The sequence below is a fragment of the Erythrolamprus reginae genome, chromosome 12 (genome assembly GCF_031021105.1).
Source record: "Erythrolamprus reginae isolate rEryReg1 chromosome 12, rEryReg1.hap1, whole genome shotgun sequence".
NCBI classification, from domain to species: domain Eukaryota; kingdom Metazoa; phylum Chordata; class Lepidosauria; order Squamata; family Dipsadidae; genus Erythrolamprus; species Erythrolamprus reginae.
In genome coordinates, this window is record NC_091961.1 from 19,050,217 (window position 1) to 19,070,471 (window position 20,255).

General features: G+C 42.2%; 1 protein-coding gene across 2 annotated transcripts in view; it reads right to left on the reverse strand.

Annotated features, from left to right (window-relative positions):
- ROBO3 (roundabout guidance receptor 3) overlaps positions 1 to 20,255 on the reverse strand; it is a 264,086-nt gene that overhangs the window by 4,515 nt on the left and 239,316 nt on the right. For both annotated transcript variants that reach the window (XM_070765673.1, XM_070765672.1), the window contains 12 exons: positions 16,496 to 16,620; positions 16,039 to 16,210; positions 15,168 to 15,362; positions 14,226 to 14,249; positions 14,064 to 14,109; positions 12,404 to 12,561; positions 10,595 to 10,870; positions 9,229 to 9,391; positions 8,187 to 8,414; positions 6,406 to 6,587; positions 4,945 to 5,052; positions 2,117 to 2,296 (listed from right to left, as the gene is read on the reverse strand). In XM_070765673.1, coding sequence (XP_070621774.1) covers positions 2,117 to 2,296; positions 4,945 to 5,052; positions 6,406 to 6,587; positions 8,187 to 8,414; positions 9,229 to 9,391; positions 10,595 to 10,870; positions 12,404 to 12,561; positions 14,064 to 14,109; positions 14,226 to 14,249; positions 15,168 to 15,362; positions 16,039 to 16,210; positions 16,496 to 16,620 — 1,857 coding nt within the window. The remainder of the gene's footprint in view (positions 1 to 2,116; positions 2,297 to 4,944; positions 5,053 to 6,405; positions 6,588 to 8,186; positions 8,415 to 9,228; positions 9,392 to 10,594; positions 10,871 to 12,403; positions 12,562 to 14,063; positions 14,110 to 14,225; positions 14,250 to 15,167; positions 15,363 to 16,038; positions 16,211 to 16,495; positions 16,621 to 20,255) is intronic.

The following is a 20,255-nucleotide window of genomic DNA, read 5'->3' on the forward strand; positions in this document are numbered from 1 at the left end:
GAAGTTGAAGTCCAGATATCTTCAAGTTGCCAAGGTTGGGAAACACAGAACTTCAAACTTGGCGACTTGTGGACTTTAAATCCCAGAATGCTCCAGCCAGCATAGTTGATCTAGAATATCCCAATTCCCCCAGGAATTCTTCACTAGCTTGGATTGTAAGATGAATTAACACACCTCCTTCTCTTCAAGTGCCTCAAAAACAGCAGCTAAGGCATTATGAACTCTGGGAACTGTAGCTTCATTTGGGACCTGAATTCTTAATGTATGTACAAACCAAATACCTTAGAAATTAGTTCTCAGGGTTCCTGAATTCAAATATATATCTATATCTATTGTATTTTTCGGACTATAAGATGCACATTTCTCCCCCTTAGAAGAGGCTGAGAATTTGGGTGCCTCTTATACTCTGAAAAGTTTTTCAAAGCTCCCCCCCCCCCAACAAGGTGCTAACAATCTTCTCAGCTTGCAGGATTTTTTTTAATAGTCCTAAGTCTTTGCAGGCTTGTTTTCATTGCTATTCGCTTTGGAAAAAGGTTTTTTTTCAGCCCTAACCTGGGGATAAAATGATGTGCTGAAGCTGACCAGACTAAGGACTCTAGCCAGGTAGATTTTTTTCTCCTATTTCCCTCCCCCAAAACAAAGGTGCATCTTATACTCCAAAAAATATGGTACATAAAAGTTTGGAGGCAAACATACATACCGTATATACATGCATACATACATACATACATATATACATACATATATATACACATGTACATATGTATACATATTGGAGAGGAGGGAAGATTTAAGTATAGACATTTACATTATGTCATGCGGCCAAAGCAAAACTGAAAAAAAGAGTAAGACGGTCCAATGCCCAAAGGGCCAAGAGCAATCTGGTTTGCTGTATATGTCTTAATTATAGGAAGTCCTCGCCTTACAATTGAAATCAGAATTTCCATTATTAAGCAAGGTGGTTACTTCAGGGAGTCATGCGGGTCAAAAGACAGGTCCAAAGATGGGCTACAAAAATGGTGGAAGGTCTTAAGCATGAAACGTATCAGGAAAGACTTCATGAACTCAATCTGTATAGTCCGGAGGACAGAAGGGAAAGGGGGGGACATGATCGAAACATTTAAATATGTTAAAGGGTTAAATAAGATTCAGAAGGGAAGTGTTTTTAATAGGAAAGTGAGCACAAGAACAAGGGAGCACAACCTGAGGTTAGTTGGGGGAAAGATGAGAAGCAACGTGAGAAAATATTATATTACTGAAAGAGTAGTAGATGCTTGGAACAAACTTCCAGCAGACATGGTTGGTAAATCCACAGTAACTGAATTTAAACATGCCTGGGATAAACATATATCCATCCTAAGATAAATTATAGGAAATAGTATAAGAGCAGAGTAGATGGACTATGAGGTTTTTTTCTGCCGTCAATCTTCTATGTTTCTATGCCCAATATCATGACCTATTTTTGCTACATTGTTAAGCAAATCATTGTGGCTGCTAAGAAAATCATGTGGTCATTATATGAATCCAGCTTCCCCCATTCAACTTATTGGAAGACAGCTGGGAAGGTCACCAATAACATTTGATCCTGGAATGCTGTGACTGTCATAAATCCATGCCTGTATTTTTTATATGGGACTGTGGGGATGGAGCTACGATTGGTTGCAAGTCACTTTTTCAGTGTTTTTGTAACTTCAAACGGTCGCTAAATGAATGCTTTGTAAGGCAAGGACTACCTGTTATTGAAATCTACTGCAAACTGCTTTGAGACTCATTCTGTTGAAAGATACATCAAATGAGCAGAAGTGCTAAATTTTTCAAGTGGAAAAAGCAAGCGGATTTCAATTTTTTAAATAGAACAATTCAATTTGCCAAGCCCCATGCTTGACCTTTCTATAGTAACTGTGGCAGAAAAATAACATTTCCAAGATGAAACAACAGGCAATCCTCCTTGAATTTCCAAGGAGCTCCAAAGTAGTCATCTTCCTTCAAAAGCAGAAAACCTTGGAGATGGAAGATTATTCCTGAAATTGCTGGCCTGTGATTTCAGATCAATACCCAAAACTCGCAATCAATCCATATACGTAGTATGAGAAATGCTTTCTATGACTAACATTACCATCTCGATGCTGTTGGTAGAGTTGGCCAGCCACTGTGCGATGGGCAAGTTTCCTCTCCATGGCTGAAGAGCTGTTGAGGTCTTTCTCTAAAGAAGGCTCACAGCCTAGACGTGGGGTGCTGTCTGGAGCAGAGCTGATGAGGTCTTCTGCAGGGGGTGGCAAAGGTGGTGGTGGCAGATCTACAAGAAGAACTGGTGATAAAGCATCCACTCTTTCTTTCTATGAAGACCCTGAAATTTCTTCAGACGGTCCTCCAGTGCATTCAAATGATTCATCATGGAGCAAGGGGGTCTCCAAACCTAGCAACTTTAAGACTTGTGGACTTCAACTCCTAGAATTCCTCAGCCAGCCATGCTGACTTGAGAAGTCCACAAGTCTTAAAGGGGAAGTAAAGAGTTGAAGTCTTAAAATTGCCAAGTTTGGAGACCTCGTCTTAGAGCATTCATACTGGCAACCTTGGGAACCTGAAAATCCCAGAATGGTATGTGCTTGGAGAATTGGGTGGATTGTGTTAGTACTTAAGTTGCAGTTACTAAAAGAGAGGAACTGTTTAGCTGTTTTTAGCAAGAACTAGAAGCAAGGGGGAGAATCGGGACCAATATCAGCAAATGCAGAGTTTGTCTTTGGCTAGCTGTCATTGCTGACAGATGTCCACTCATGAACTGGCATGTCTAGACAGCCAGCAAGTAGCCACAGACTTGGAACAAACCAAAATGACTCCTGCCCTCGCAGATAGCCCCAGATGCTTTCAGATGAGCAACTTTAATATGTATAAAGGAGAATATTTGTAGCTCAGTTTGAAATGAGGGGTTTTTGGTGCTGTCTGAGCTTATTTGTTTTCTTGCAGATTTTTCATTACTCAAACTAGTTAGCATCATCAGTACTAAGAGGTTACCTAGTTTGGTCAAAGAAACATCTACAAGAAAACAACCAAGCTCAGAGAAGCCCAAGAACCTTTCGCTTTAATATCTTCCATAAGTAGGATTTGATATTATCTTTGGGACATAGGAGTCATGATGTGGAATCAGTGAGTCTGTCATCTGCACCTCCATAACTGTCTGGTTTGGTGCTGCAACCCAACAGGACCAACACAGACTTCAGAGGAGAATCAGAACTGCAGAAAAAAAACAATTGCTGTCAACTTGCCTTCCTTTGAGGACCTGTATACTGCATGAGTCAAAAAGAGGGCGGGGAAAATATTTACTGACCCCTCTCATCCTGGACACAAACTGTTTCAACTCCTACCCTCAAATCGTCGCTACAGAGCACTGCACACCAAGACAACTAGACACAAGAACAGTTTTTCCCCGAGTGCCATCACTCTACTAAACAAATAATTCCCTCAACACTGTCAGACTTTTTACTAAATCTGCACTTCCATTACTACTAGGTTTTTCCCCCTCACAATTCCTATCGCCCTTTTCCTCCCACTTAGGACTGTATGATTGTAACTTGTTGCTTGTATCCTAAGATTTTTATTAATATTGATTGTTTCTTCATTGCTTATTTGACCCCTATGACAATCGTTAAGTGTTGTACCACATGATTCTTGACAAATGTATCTTTTTCTTTTATGTACGCTGAGAGCATATTTATTTATTTATTTATTTATTTATTTATTTAATTTATTAGATTTATATGCCGCCCCTCTCCGTAGACTCGGGGCGGCTCACAGCAATAATAAAAACAATATACAATAACAAATCTAATATTTAAAAATATCTAAAAACCCATTATTTAAAAAGGCATACACACAAACATACCATCCATAAACTATATAGGCTTGGGGGAGATGTCTCAATTCCCCATGCCTGATGGCAGATGCACCAAGACAAATTCCCTGTGTGTCCAATTACACATGGCCAATAACAATTCTATTCTATTCTGTTCTGTTCTATTCTATGCAATGGCCTGAATGCCCAATAAACACACTAAATGGAAATCTCACGTGAAATCTTACATTTGTTTCAAGGACATCACATGCATAGATACACATTTTAAACATCACAAAGCCAAACCAGGGTTGTTCTTGAGGATTTAGCGGACACACTACCATCCTGGGGCTCCATGTTCTTCTCTCCAGCCCTAAGTGGTGGCTTGTTAGCCTTTTAAATAAGTAGCTTATTCCGCTTAGTAAATAGCTTTGTCGGTCCCCAATGGCTGTGTCCCGATTTAATACTTGCAATGCGTGGCTTGCTTGAGATAGGAAAGGAAAAGTTCAATGTGTTCCTGAAAACAATTGTGTGAGCAACATTCTATAAAAGGAGGTGGAAAGCAAATGCTTTCCAGATGTGAGAAGCTGCTTATTGGTACACTTTAAAAAAAAGCACATGGAGGAACTAACCCGGTTAGGTAATGGAATTAAAAGGATGCTATAATTAAAGGCATCAAGCCAGTTTCGTATAGCGGTTACAGATATGAGGCTAAATACACAGGAGATGGAATTTGAATCCTGCTTTAGGCATGAAGCCAACTGGGTGACTTTGGGCCAGCCATTCTTTCTCGGCCCTAGGAAGGAGGAGACAGAGGCAAACCACTTCTGAAGGCACTGCCAAGACGGCTGTCTATAGCAGAAGACTTCAAATTTGGCTAGTTTAAGACTTTGGGACTTCAACTTCCAGAATTGTCTAGCTAGCATAGGAGGCTGGAGAATTCTGGGAGTTGAAGTCCACAAATCTTAAAGTTGCCAAGTTTGAAGTCTTCTGCTATAGACTATAGACAGTCTTCTTGGCAGTGCATTCAGGTCTATGGGCTTGTTCACGCAGTCACCAGGAATCAAGAGAACAGAAGAGGATTTAACACTGTATAGCAAAAACCTGGGAATTACCTCCTTGTTTCTTCTCTCGACGATAGTGGCTGGACTTGGATTTCTTTTTGCCTTTTCCTTTCTGACCCAGGGGAAGCAAAACATCACCAAGGCTGGAATGGGTCTTGCCTGCCAGTAAAAAACCAATGTCAATAAGAACTTAGCCTTCCCCGCCAACTTATTGGCGAAGCTCAGAATTGCTCATCTGTGCTAAATTGATTTAAAAAAAACATGGGCAAAATATGCACATTATGCTAAGCCATTATGCAGCATGTTGGATTTTGGTTTTCGCCCCAAGCACTTCACCTTTTAGCCTCCCAATAAGTCATGATGTAGGCAAACAATTTTCATGATATTGACTGGAGTCCTTTGGGAGGACTAGATAGATAGATAGATAGATAGATAGATAGATAGATAGATAGATAGATAGATAGATAGATAGATTTTATTTATTATTTTATTATTTGGATTTGTATGCCGCCCCTCTCCGAAGACTCGGGGCGGCTCACAACAAGTGAAAAAACAATCCAATACAATCCAATTAATTAAAATATTATAAGTTTAAGAAAATCCCCTATACTAACATACACACATACAGGCATACCATATATAACTTCAACGTGCCCAGGGGGAGATGTTTAGTTTCCCCATGCCTGACGGCAAAGGTGGGTTTTGAGGAGTTTACGGAAGGCAGGAAGAGTAGGGGCAGTTCTGATCTCCGGGGGGAGTTGGTTCCAGAGGGCCGGTGCCGCCACAGAGAAGGCTCTCCCCCTGGGGCCCGCCAACCGGCATTGTTAGATAGACAGATACCAGCAGATAGATAGATAGTTGATGATAGAGAGATAGATAAATAGTGTAGTTCAATCAATAGATATAGGTTTTTGCTGAAAATTAGTATTTACTCCTGTTTTTAGCAAAAATGCCGCATAGCAAACAGTGGGTTACTTAACAAGCATGACATTTGCTTAACAGTTATGGTATTCACTTAACCGTCAATCAAAAAGAGTAATAAAATCATGTCCACATGTGGATGTCCCACTTTACAATTGTCATCACTTAGAACTATAAAAGGCTCCATTACAGTCATAAATCATGACTACCTCTCACTACAAATATTTTCCTTAGGCTTGCACTTAGGCTTATATACCGCTTTACAGTGCCTTACAGCCCTCTCTGTTTTTTATATAGTCAGAATATTCCCCTGCCAACAATCTGGATCCTCCTTTTACCAACCTCGGAAGGGTGGAAGGCTGAGTCAATCCTGAGCCTGGTGATATTTGAATTGCCAAATTGCAGGCAGCCGGCAATCAGCAGAAGTAGCCTGCAGTAGTGCATTCTAACCACTGCGCCACCAAGGCTTTATATGAAGCTCGTTATAAGGAGAATTCCCTGACATTCTCCTTCAAAGAGGATGCCACGGCCATCCCTGTTACTGCAATACTGTGGGATACCTCGGAAGAGGGATGTACAAAATGAACTCACCTTGACCTGAGAAGTCCACATTCTCTGCACTATGCGCTGGTGTTTGGCTCAGATTACGCCGGTGACTTTGCCTGGGAAGCAGGGCTTCTGACCTCTCTTCGGGCAGGTTGAGATTGGGGTTAGACTGAGTCAAGGGAGGACTCGAGGGCTTTGGCAAGGGACCTGACCCATTGGGTAACCGCCTGGGAAGCAAAGGAGCATCAGATTAAATCAGTGCTTCTCTATTATTTTCTGTTATGCTCCACCGCCCCTTAGGAAGATGTAAACATTTCACATACGCCCTCAACTCTCCAATCTGGGCCCCAATGGAATTTTAGTGTTAATATTTATTATTTTACATATTATAAACTGAAAGCAAACTATAGGCTGGGGAATAGTGATGGGTGAACCCAACGGTGTTCGGGTTCGGCAAGTTTGGATGAACTTTACGCAAAATTCGGCCGAACATGAACCGAACCCAAACTCGAACACGAATGGGGAATCCCTCCCATGAAGAGATTCCGGGGGCAGAGCTTTGACGTCACGGGCAGGTTGCTAAGGACGCCAAGGTGATCACTTCCTGGATTCCATGGAATCCAGGAAGTGATCACCTTGGCGTCCTTAGCAACCTGCCCGTGACGTCAAAGCTCCGAACGCCGAACACGATCCAGAACTTTGAAAAAATTTAGTGTTCGTGTTTGGCATACCGAAAACCGCAAAATTCGGTACGGACCCGAATTGTGCGGGTTCAGTTCGCCCATCACTACTGGGGAAGGCATCTCTACCCATTTACCTGGGAGAAAGTCACACCTGTTTTCAGTTAGACATACATAGGCTACTGTGGTTAGGGCCCTCTTTTGACACTGGGCCAGGCTGGCTTAATCAAGCCAATGTTTGGGGGGTCACCAGCCTGGCCCATAAGCTCCGCCACTGCCCAGCATTCACAGTGAATGGTGTAAAAGGAGGCTTTAGGGTGTCATCCGAAGCTTTCGCCCAGCTGCAGAGGATGCTCCTCCTTGTCCAGCAGCTGGTTTGCCATGCCGTTCATGGCTAGAGCAGTGAACACCAAGAACAACAGGAACCCACAGAGCTGCCCCGACCTGCGTGGCTGCTTTCTCTTCTGGGCTCGGAGCAGCGTGCAACTGGGAAGACCCTCCCTGTCTGGGGGAATCAATCAAGAGGGAACACTCATGTTCCCTGGGATCACATGTGCCCCCCTTGGCATCACTCTGTGTCCCCCCGGGGGGCATGTCCCACTATTTGAGAAGTGGATTGGATGAAATGGACATTTTTTTGGGATGTCCCAATTTTCTAATCACTTAAATGTAGAACACTATCAGATGTTTTTGGAGAACAGGCAAAGCTTTAGACTTCAGATAGTATCCTTGGACACCATAAAAATGACAGGTCCTGTCTGCTTTCACTTTCTGCTGTACCAAACATTGGAGGTGGGAGGGGGAAAAAGTGTCTTGGGGGGGGGAAGGTTATTCCTTTACTTAATAGATCTTCCTCCTTTTTCCCAATACATCAAAAGAGCTAATGGCACACATTGATAAGAGAAAGATGTATTCATTGAATACGATCCAATATGGTCAAGTCTATACTAGCACTCGAACTGCATTGGTTATGAATATCTGCCTAAAAGGTCCCTTCTCTTGCCCAGTCACTTCCCATAGCAAAGAGACACAGCAGGTCCTGTCCGTAAAGCTTCTGCAGATCATTAGAATGAATCTGGAAGTTGTGAGGCCCACACTAAAGGTGACATCATAGGCCGAGATTGCAGACTTGGTGAGAGCTCATACCTGGGCAGATGGGGAATCTCAAACTGGTGCAGCCTGGGAATATCCTCCGAAGCTTTCATCTCTTCCCGTGGCGAGGGAGTCAGCGTGGCCGTGGACTGTTGTCCGTAGGAATTTGCAGGAGAAGAGGCATCGTTGCGAGGTGGGGGAGGAGGACATTCTTCTTCCTGGATGTTCTCCATTAAGTAGGTCCTCTCTGGCAGAGGTGGACACCATTCCTCCACCTCTGACCTATCAAGGTTCATACATTGTCCTAAGCCATGACTTATTTTAACCATGGCTTATTAAATATAGGCTTGTTCTTAAGAAATAGAAAGCCATTGCAACTCTGACCTAGACTTATTCATACATCGTGCAACAAACCAAGCTAAGCACGTCATGGATTCATTGAGGCCTAAAGTGAGCCATCCAAGCAATCTACATGGCTGTCAGTGGATTAAAACACAATGTAGTTACTAAATTAATTAATTCAGATTCACACTGAACATTGAGCCATCAACTGCTACAAACTACAACCACAACAAGACAAAGGGACACCAAGCTTAGTGCATTTCCTGGGTTTTCAATGAGCTGGTTTAATTATGTTGAATGAACTCGGCCAATAAATTGCCGGGAAGTCTAGGCTCCCAATACTCAACCAGTATCCTAACTGAAGACATGCGTGCTTCTTGTAGCATCAATAGGGAGAAGATAAGGTCAAGAAGAAGAAAGTCATAGGTAGAGAGGTATTTAAGGGTTGTGAAGGTTAAAACTTTATTTCTTTTTTAGCCAGTTGAGGATATCCTGCATGGAACTATTGACTTCAAAACTGGCAATCCTGATTATAATTATTTTTTCCTCTTTTACGTATTGCTCTGTTCATAAGCCGAACATTAGAGCAGTCTCTACTATAGGAAAATGCATTACTCCTGGAAAAAGCTGGTCAAAATTCAAGTGCAAACTCAGCCTTAATATGAACATGAGACCCACTCTTCAGTGTCAGCTCTTTCAGCAGGGAAAACACAATACAAGACGTGTAATTTCCCAGTCCGCCAACGGCCCTTACGTGAGTTCTAGTTCTTCTTCCTCGTCTTCTTCTTCCTCCTCCTCCTCTTCCACATATTGGCTCAGCTCATTGGCAGATGGCGGTGGGGGCAGCACTTCTGTCCAGTTGAGGGATGGTGTTTTTACTGGCTTGCCCATCGATTTCTGTTTCCCAGGTTTAGCAACTACGGAAACAGAGAAGTTAGACCTTCCATTACGGGAAAAGACTTTGGTTGCAAGCCGAGTCCTATCTGCAAAGAACAACTCCTATTAAAATTAATGAAGCTGAATGTTTTCTTAAAGTGGCCACTAATCTCCAGTACGCTAAGCTGTATAGTCCTCCTAATCTTCCTGCAGCAATTTGTGCTTCTCTGGATGTTATGCATTTTTAAGGTACACGTATTGCATCGCGTTGTCATCAATGATGAATTAGCCTTTTCTGGGAAACGCCAGGCCCATTCTTCTCATATGAGCCGGGGTGGCGCAGCAGGTAGAGTGCTGTACTGCAGGCCACTGAAGCTGACTGTAGATCTGAAGGTCAGCAGTTCAAATCTCATCACCGGCTCAAGGTTGACTCAGCCTTCCATCCTTCCGAGGTGGGTAAAATGAGGACCCAGATTGTGGGGGCAATATGCTGGCTCTGTTAAAAAGTGCTATTGCTAACATGTTGTAAGCCGCCCTGAGTCTAAGGAGAAGGGCGGCATAAAAATTGAATAAATTTATTTAAATAAATGAGATGACCACATTGCAAGTTGAGACTCAATACATGATGTACTTGGAGGGGATGGGAAGGACAGAGGAAGATCTCTAGACTAGGGATAGTCTCGGCTACAATTTCCATCATCTCTAACTTGACTACACTAGCCACGTCTTAATTAGATTTGTACTATCAAACATTTTATGGTCTAACTCCATGATGGCGAACCTATGGCACGTGTGCAACAAGTGGCATGCAGAGTCTTCCCAGCCCTGCTACACCGCACATGCATGCACGCCTCCCACCAGTCAGCTAGTCTTTGGGTCCTTACAGCACATGTGGGTCCTGTGGCTCTTTTAGGGCCTGGAAGGTCTCTTGCACCACATTGGAAATCAAAACGCACCATGCGCACAGTCCCACATCCTGTTTTGGACCTGAAAAGCCTCCTGCACCAACTTGGAAGCCAAAACAGGGCATGGGGATGCCATGCGCGTCCACCTGCACCCCATTTTGGGTCTGGAAAGCCATCTGCACCAACCTGGAAGCTAAAAATGGGCGAGGGCATAGCAGAGGCACATGTGTGTGGGCTGCTCGCATTGCATTTTGGATGTGTGTGCATGCATTTCAGGCACTTGGCATGAAAAAGGTTGGCTACCACTAGTGTAACTTCTTGTAGGCTTATGGTCCCTACCACTCTCCACCCTGCCCCGGTCGGGCTGGGCATACTGGATGGTAGAGATGCCAGGCTCGTTGTTCCATTGGCCTTCCTCTTCCTCAGGGGAGTGTAGATGAGTTGCGCCATATGGTACCACAGGGGTTGTGGCATATGGGGTGGTGTGCTGGGAAAATGCCCCATTGAAGGTCCTCATGTCATCACTGGCCGGGTCAATGGTGCTGTATATGGGGCCATCGGACACCCCCGTCCCAAACTTCTCTGTCTGAGCAATGTAATTAGAAATCCCAGCATCTGTAAACAAGGAGAGACGTAGTGAGCCTTACCAGGTTTTCGGGTTGAGCTAAAGCGGATATGAGGGTGCCTCAATTCTAAATGCTTCTAGTGGTGGGATTCAGCTGGTTCTCTCTGGATCATCACTCTACTAAACAAATAATTCCCTCAACACTGTCAAACTTTTTACTAAATCTGCACTTCTATTTCTACTAGTTTTTTCTCATCATTCCTATCACTCCTATCACCCATTTCCTCCCACTTAGGACTGTATTGTAATTTGTTGCTGTCTATGGAGAGGGGCGGCATACAAACCTAATAAGTAAGTAAGTAAGTAAGTAAGTAAGTAAGTAAGTAAGTAAGTAAGTAAGTAAGTAAGTAAGTAAGTAAGTAAGTAAATAAATAAATAAACAAATAAACAACAATAATAATAATAATAATAATTTTCTTTTATGTACACTGAGAGCATATGCACCAAGACAAATTTCTTGTGTGTCTACTCACACTTAGCCAATAAAGAATTTTATTCTATTCTATTCTATTCTATTCTATGTAGACACCACCCATCTCATCCACAGAGGAAGTCTAGGCAATGCGTATTTGCCTTTTGCTAGCCAGTTCTATTTTCTCCCATTAACATTTTTCACTGAGTTATAAAGTCATGCAAAATACAAAAAAGCAAACAAGAAAGCAATGGGGAGGGAAAGGGGAAGGAGAGGTGTGGAAGGATAAAAAAGAAAGAAAAAAAGAAACAAAGAAACAACCCATGCTTTAAAAGTTCAAACTTCTTTTTTAATTTTTAATTTATTTTATTTCTTTATACATACACAAACATTACAATGACAAACAAAATCAAAAAAGAAAAAAAACATAAAACAAACATTTGGGAAATTGCTTTCCCTACTCATTCAGAATTTTCAATCGGAGATACATTTTTGGATATTTATCCTTGAATTTTATTTATTTATTTATTTATTTATTTCCTCTAGCCAATTATAAAAAAATTCCCATATCTTATAATATTCTGAGTCTTCTTTCCCCTCTAGCTTTTTTGACAGCATGTCCATCTCTACACAATCCATCACCTTTTTAAATATCAAACTTCTTATTGGAGCCTCCCCACCCTCTTCTCCCACAGTTCAGCTAGCTGGCTTCAGATTAATTAATTAATTTAATTTAATTAATTAATTAATTAATTAATTAAATCATTCATTCATTCATTCATTCATTCATTCATTCATTCATTCATTTGTATATCAAATGTAGACAGCGCCCATCTCATTCACAGAGAGTCCAAGCAATGTGCAATTGCCTTTTGCTAGCCGGTTCTCTTTTCTCCCATTAACATTTTTCATTGAGTTATAAAGTCATGCAAAATACAAAAAAGCAAACAGGGAAGCAGTAGCGAGGGAAAGGGGAAGGAGAGGTGAGGAAGGAGAAAAAGAAAAAACAAAGAAGAAACAAAAAAAAGCATCGACTTCCAACTCTCCCTTCTAGCCAGTTCTAGGCCTTTTCTGCTCCCGAGAGACACAATTGATGCTATGGAGCTCTTACCATTGTAGTATCTTTCAGTGACGTTATGGTTTCCTGTACAACAGGCCATTGCGGGATCTTTTGTCTTCCCGTTCCGCAGCAGATTTGGGGCTGGCCAGGAGTCTGCCAGCCACGGGTAGCTGGAAGCACTGGTAGCCATGGCCAGCATGCCAGGGCGGCTAGGGGAGAGGCAGAAAATTATTTATTTGGTGACTAATGTAACAGGCATTATCTGAGTAAGCGTGCATGCTTCAGTTAATTAATTGATTAAAATGGTTTCAATTTAATACATGTCTTTTAATTAAATTCAATTATGAAGCAAAGAAAGCACTTTCAATTATCAGGGGTATCCAACCAAGCAGTGGTGAAATCCGTTTTTTTTTTTACTACCAGTTCTGTGGACGTGGTGTGGTGTGATTTGGTGGGCATGGCTTGGTGACAGGGGAAGGATACTGCAAAATCCCCATTCCAGCAGTGGTGTTTGCCAGTTCTCCAAACTACCCAAAATTTCCGCTACCAATTCTCCAGAACCTATCAGACCTGCTGGATTTCACACCTACAACCAAGGGAAACTTTAAGACTTGTGGCCTTCAACTCCCAGAATTCCCCATGGCTGGCTAGGGAATTCTGGGAGTTGAAGGCCACAAGTCTAAAAATCCCTTAGCCCAGACAGCCACCTTTTTAGATAGGCAAGCAAGGCATTAAAGGAAGTATTCTATTTTTTTGGTTCAAAAATGCACAACTTTAAATTTTGGAATTTGGCTTACATCACATTTTTAACTTGGCTGCTAATGTTCAGATACTCAACTTGGTGTCCTGGGGAGCTGAGAATTATAGCCCAACATAACAGGAAAACACTTGACTGAAAACAGCTGGAGTTATTTATTTGCTTGCCTTATTTCTTAATTAATAAATAATTGCATTCTTGTAATGTTCAATAGCAACCCTTTATATATTTCTTGGTATTTGAGGGATTAATGTATTCCAACACGCTGTTCTGTTTTGTGATTAATTTTTTAATCTGCTTTTTGGGCGAAGTGTTTGGAATGATCCTGAAGCAGATACACAGAACTTGGCATAGAATGAAACAAGGTACTCTGGAGAGATCTCCTGCAATTTTAGCTATTTCGCTGAAAAATACTGAAGGGGGTTGAAATAAAGATTAACTGACATCCTGCCAAAAAAAGAGGCAACCTCTGAGTTATATGATGGATCATCATCGTGGTTTCATCATTTCCTTCAATTTCAGACAAAAAAGGGAGGGAAGAACTTTGACTTTTGGGAACGTGCTTGCGATGTTTTTATTTATTTTTCATATATTTATTTATTTATTTATTTTGTCCACTACACATTGAAGAGAATTGACAAGTAGTAATATATATAAAGAAAAGGAGAGGAGAAAAGATATAAAAATAGAGGAGAAGATATATGAAAGGAAGAAGAGATAAAGGAGGTAAAGGAGAGACAATTGGACAGGGGATGGAATGCCTTGATTAGCAGGACTTAGTTGGCCAAAGGCATTTAATGGATCAATCCAAATCAATTAACTGATTAAATGTTGCAGCAGCTATAACTCCTGAGATTTTGCCGTGATCGAGCAGAAACATGGGTTGCACCATGGAGAACCAATAAAAGCTTATGGGAAAATCCTTCCTATTAGCCCCGAGGCCTCTACACTCACCTGCTGCTGCCGACACGGGCTGGTCCATCCGTATGGGGGAAAGAAACTGCAAAGGAGAACAGAGCAGACTCTCAGGGATGTTCTTTTCAAGGACAAAAGAAGGGGAGAATTGATGGTATGGAGGGCAAAGCCATACGATGGGAAGGGGCCACGAAGCCTTACCTGCTGGCGTGTATGCAAAGGAAGCTGAAAAGAGAAGCAAAGCAAAGAGTGAGGCAGCTCAAAGAACGTCATTGCATGGATGAGCAGCATGGATGGGAAGGGAGTCTACATTAAAATGATGGGGCACTGCAGCTGTATTGCATGCAGAATGGTGTATATTCCAAACCCCAACTAAAGGGAACCCTCCACCCCCAAAAGGTGAGAAGGAAACCCCAAAATCGGTGTGGTGTCCCGGTCACCAAGACTACATTTTCCTCCAGTAGTCAAATCTCTACTGGGCTCATTAACAACAGTACAGAACAGAAGGGGAAGCTGGGGGCAATTAACAAGGAGCCTGCCTTCCCCTTCTCCAACAAGGGAAAAAGTTTAGTCCAGCCTCCAACTTTATCTTTGGAGCAAGTGATTCAGTTGGAGCTCTCCATGATTATTATTATTATTATTATTATTATTATTATTATTATTATTATTATTATTAATTAGATTTGTATTCCGCCCCTCTCCGAAGACTCGGGGCAGCTCACAACAATAATAGAAACAATATAACAGTGAAACAAATCTAATATTTTTTTAAAAAATAAAACATATCTAAAACCCCAGCAATTAAAACCATACAACACATACATACCAAACATAAAATATAGAAGCCTGGGGGAGGATGTCTCAATTCCCCCATGCCTGGCGATAAAGTTGGGTCTTGAGTAATTTGCAAAAGACAAGGAGGGTGGGGGCTATTCTAATCTCTGGGGGGAGTTGATTCTAGAGGGTCGGGGCCGCCACAGAGAAGGCTCTTCCCCTGGGGCCCGCCAAACTGAGATGCTCCCTTCTGCTTAGTAGGCTTCTAGTCAAAGTCAAGCCAAAGGACCTAGTATGAGACAGCCCACCTACACCTTCCCTTAAGAACGCTAGAATGGGGAGGTGGTGGTAAACATGAGCTTATCTTGCCTGTATAGTGGCTCATCTCCTTTCTCTTCTTTCGGCGACAATAGATCCACACACTGAAGCACATGAGAATGACCCAGCAGGCTCCTCCGATGCCAGCAATGAAAGCCGGTTGCTTCACCACTCCTGTGATCTGCTCAGCAAGGCTCACACTATCCCCATTGTCCACAGGGACAGTATCCTGGTCTGGCAGGGGTTCTGCAGCAAACGTGGGAGGCAAAGGGATTTGCAGTCAGAAGGGCTACAAGGCAGGAGCAAGGTTAATTATGCGGTGCGGATGGTAACCAAGTTGAAGATTGCAGTTTTCCTACACATAGAATTAGCATAGCAAGGAAATTAGTTTCTTATTAATTTTCTTTCTGGTAGGACCAGGGCTTGCATGGAAGAACACTCCATCATATGAATCTCTACTTTCCCTGCTCTAAAATAGCAAACTGCTGTTCTATTGTCCTGACGATGTGGCAAGTGTGTCTCACACCTCCTTAATCTTATTGCATTTTATCACTTGTCTTACCACTGTTGCTATCAGCTGTCTTCCTCTTTCAGAACTAAAGCTATGGAACATTTGCAAGAGAGACATTTGCAGGATGGTTTATTTTCGAATAAACGTATTTAAGAAGACCTTGATTACCATTCAAACCATCTAAAAGCATGATGGCAATAGCGGTGGATGTAATTTTAGTCATTGTCCTCTTCATTTGTAACACATTGATTTCTTACAGGCCATCCATCTCTTGTTCCTATGACAGCTGCACCTTTCAAGATGCAAGATGTAGAGCCTCCCCAGATGGTCCACCTGGTTGTGCAGGATTTTATGGAAATAGATCTTCTTTACCCCCAACTTTGGGCATATGAAGGAATCCTGAATACTCACTGATCTGTATGGTGACCGGGGCGCTCCTCACTCCGATTCCAGCACTTGTGGCAGCAGCAACCTCTGTGCGGTAGATCATGCCAGGGACTAGCCCCATCAAAACTGTGGAACGCATTGTGCCATCCACTGTCTTATTAATGTGATAACGAGACTCATTTCCCAGGCACCAAACCTGTCCAGGAAAAAACCAGAGTAACCAGTGGCTGAAAAAAACATTACCTTGCTAACCCCTCCCCACCCAACAACCTAGCTGCACATCACTGGATTGCAGTTTCTGCCATAGTAAAGAATGGATACATTGGCCAGGGAGTTGGACAAAGCAATCTACAACATACAACCCAACGCTATGATAACGTACTCCTTTGGACTTCTGTGACCATCAGAAGTCCAAAGGACTTCAGATCCATTCTTTTTGGGGTGTCCTTCATTGCAGAAGTTGTCAAGGGATCCATCTTACCCGATAATCTTGGATGATCCCATTTTGTTCTCCAGGTGGAGGTGGCTCCCAGGATATGCTTATACTGGTACTGTTGCTGGTTCCCACAGTGACCACAGAAACTCCTTGGGGAGGAGCACTAGGAGCTGAGGAAGAGGAAAGAACAGGGCTTTCTTGCTCAAAATAGTCTGATAAAGATAGCAACCATTGCAGCTTCTACTCTGAGTTGTGAAAGCACACCAGGGATATTGTCAGGACATGCTGGCTGAGTTTTTATACAATGCTAAGGTTTGATACGGATTTGCCTGGTTTTTACTAAACAGAAAACTGAAGAGCATCTGGTCTTTACAGCAGACAAGAAAATTCAAGACAAAAATGGAGAAGCTATTATTATGGACAAAAGGGTGTCGAAGTCAATCTTGGCTACAACATCAAAATGTTAAGTTTAAGGCAAGTCACTTAACATTGATCCAGGTCTTATTTTCCAACCCCAGATACAGAGTGTTCTGTCGAGCTCTCTGGTAGAATCCTCCCAAAAATGCACAGATACAATTTCAGACATACACACGTTTGAAAATTCAAAACAATGTTCTTTATAACGAAAATTCACTTAAACCAAGCCCTCTTTTGGTATAGCAAAGAGCACTCGTCTCCAAACAAACTGGTAATTTGTACAAGTCCCTTATCAGTTCTGTGATACTTAGCTTGCAGCTGTGAGGCAATTCACAGTCCTTCTTCTTTCACAAAGTGAAACACACTTTGCCCTGGTTTAGTTTCAAAGCGGGGAAAAATCAGCACACAAAAGGTCAAAGTCAGTAAAGCAGTCATGAAACACAATGATCAGATAATCCTCCTCAATGGCCAAACCCACTGGCTGCTCTTTATAGCAGCCTCACTAATTATCACAGCCCCACCCAACCACAGGTGGCCTCATTTTCTTTGATAATAATCTCTCAGTTGTTGCCGCCTATGCATCGCTCTCCGCATGCGTGGCTGTATCATTAACTCTTGTTCTGAATCCAAGGAGGAGCTAGATAATTGATCTCTTTCTGAGCTGTCTGCCCCACTCTCCTCTTCCCTGTCACTCATGTCTTCTTGGTCAGAGGAGCCTTCATCAGCAGATTCCACCGGGGGCAAAACAGGCCTGCAGCATGTGGATGTCTCCCCCACATCCACAGTCCTTCGGGCAGGAGCTGGGCCAGAGCTAACCACAACACAGAGGAAATAGAAAACGGAACAGCTCCATAGCATCTTGCAACACACACACACACAAAAGCATTGTGGAAGATGGAAATCCTAAAATTGGAACTAAATAATATCTGCAATAATGGGACAATTTGGCTTCAGTATACAAACTTAAGCAGGAGACAGACTAATAGAGAACTGTTAAGAAAATCCAATGTTTGCAGAAAATACCTTCCTCCAACAGCATGAAAGATTACTTTACACATGGACATTAGTCAATGGACAAGCCCCAAATCAAATTTACTATATACTCTGCAAGCTGAAATGGAGAAGATCTATTCAATCAGCAAAAACAAGATTTGGTACTGCCTGTAGCTAGCATATGAACTCCTCCTTGCAACTTAATTCATCAGACAGACAAGATATTATCTCAGCAATATTCAATATGATTATACAGCGAAGGTAAAGCATATATTTAGTGGATTAGAATTGATAAATAGAGTGCTTGAAGAACTCTGGATGAAACCTTGTGACATCAGCAAAGATAAAGCCAGAGGAATATATTGAAATGCAAAAAGCAAAAGAGGGTGAAATTGCTATCTGCTAATATATTGAAAATAGCTGAAGAAACAAAAGGAAACAGGGGCAGAAAGAAATTGTTATAACTAAAATGCTGCATACCAGATAATGGTACAAAGAAACAATGAGTTATATCTACGCTGACATGCAAAGTAATTGAGAATAACAATACATGAAAAGGACGAGGAATCTGAGAAAATTATAGAAATTGAGGGGATTTTTAATACAAAGTGGTCATAATAAAAGGCAAAGCTCTAAAGAAGTTAAAAAGTGAAAAAAAAACAGTTAAAAAGGATGGCACATATATATATATTCTTTGCTGATAATGAAGGGAGACTATTATAGATCTATTTCAAGCTATTTAGCTCTCATCAGTAGACATACCCTTACTGGGATTTGAACCTGGGCAGCTGGCCTATAAGGCAGTAGCTTTAACTTTTAAACCACAGGCTCTCCTTCGTGTATCAATTTTTATCACACACACACATACACATACACACCAGCGGGGACATCTTCCCTTCCCTACCGGTTCGGAAGCTCACTTTGCTCCTGCACATGCTACCATCATACATGTTTTTTCACCCTCTGCATATGCACAGAAGGCTTTGTACATGTGCAAAAAAGAAAATGGCAGTATCTGGGTGGGTGGGTGCAGCCTCATGCTACCGCCGCTATTGATTTTGTGAACCACCGGCTGCTGCTGTTACTGGTATGCCTGAACTGGGCCAAACCAGTAGCATTTCACTCCTAATATATACACGGAAAATGATTTGCAGGTATAGAAGCAGAGGTGGGCTGCTAAGGTGGAACGGTGACGTGTGCTTGCCCCTGTGGCTCTGAGTCCAGTGCAATTATGCTACTGCACCTGGGCAGTATTCAGTATTCTGAACCAAATGGTGTAGTAATATGTTATTTAATAAAATACCAGTGTAGCAGAATACTTTTTACAACCATGTACACTTTTTACAAACTTCAAACTTGATGGCTTTAAGACTAGTGGACTTCAACTCCCAGAATTTCTCCTCCAGTCACGCTACCTTTGAAAAGTGTTCGGAAACTTCAGATCGTGCAGAATGCAGCCGCGAGAGCCATCGTGGGGCTTCCAAGATTCGCCCACGTTTCTTCAACACTCCGCGGCTTGCATTGGCTGCCGATCAGTTTCCGGTCACAATTCAAAGTGTTGGTCATGACCTTTAAAACCCTACATAGCACTGGACCAGAGTACCTCCGGAACTGCCTGCTACCGCATGAATCCCAGCGACCGATAAGGTCCCACAGAGTTGGCCTTCTCCGGGTCCTGTCGACTACACAATGTTGTTTGGCGGGCCCCAGGGGAAGAGCCTTCTCTGTGGTGGCCCCGGCCCTCTGGAACCAACTCCCCCTGGAGATTAGAACTGCCCCCACCTTCCCTGTCTTTCGTAAACTACTCAAGACTCACTTATACCGCCAGGCATGGGGGAGCTGAGACACCTTTCCCCCAGGCTTTTTTATACTTTGTTTTATGTTTGGTACGAATGTGCTGTTTGGGGTTTTTAAAATAATGATAGGGTTTTATATGCTTTTTTAATATTAGATTTGTTCCACTGCTGTATTGTTTTTATTACTGTTTGTGAGCCGCCCTGAGTCTTCGGAGAGGGGCGGCATACAAATCTAATATAATAATAATAATAATAATAATAATAATAATAATAATAATAATAATAATAAAATAATTAATAATAATAATAATTAGAAGGCAAACCCCCTATTTTTGCAAAAACTGGGTGATGTGTTTTGTATTTGTTGTGTTTGTTGTCTGTTTTTTTCACAAAATGGGGGCATTTTTGCCATCTCCCAACACCCAGGAGCTCTCTGTAGGCTTCCCAGACCCTCTGTGTAAAAATGGGACACAGGGGAGGGGCTTTGGGACAGCACAAATGGCTATATTCAGTGTATAAGACACACCAACATTTCCACCCTCTTTTAGGGGGGGGGAGGTGCGTCGTACACTCCAAAAATATGGTATGTTAACAGGCAA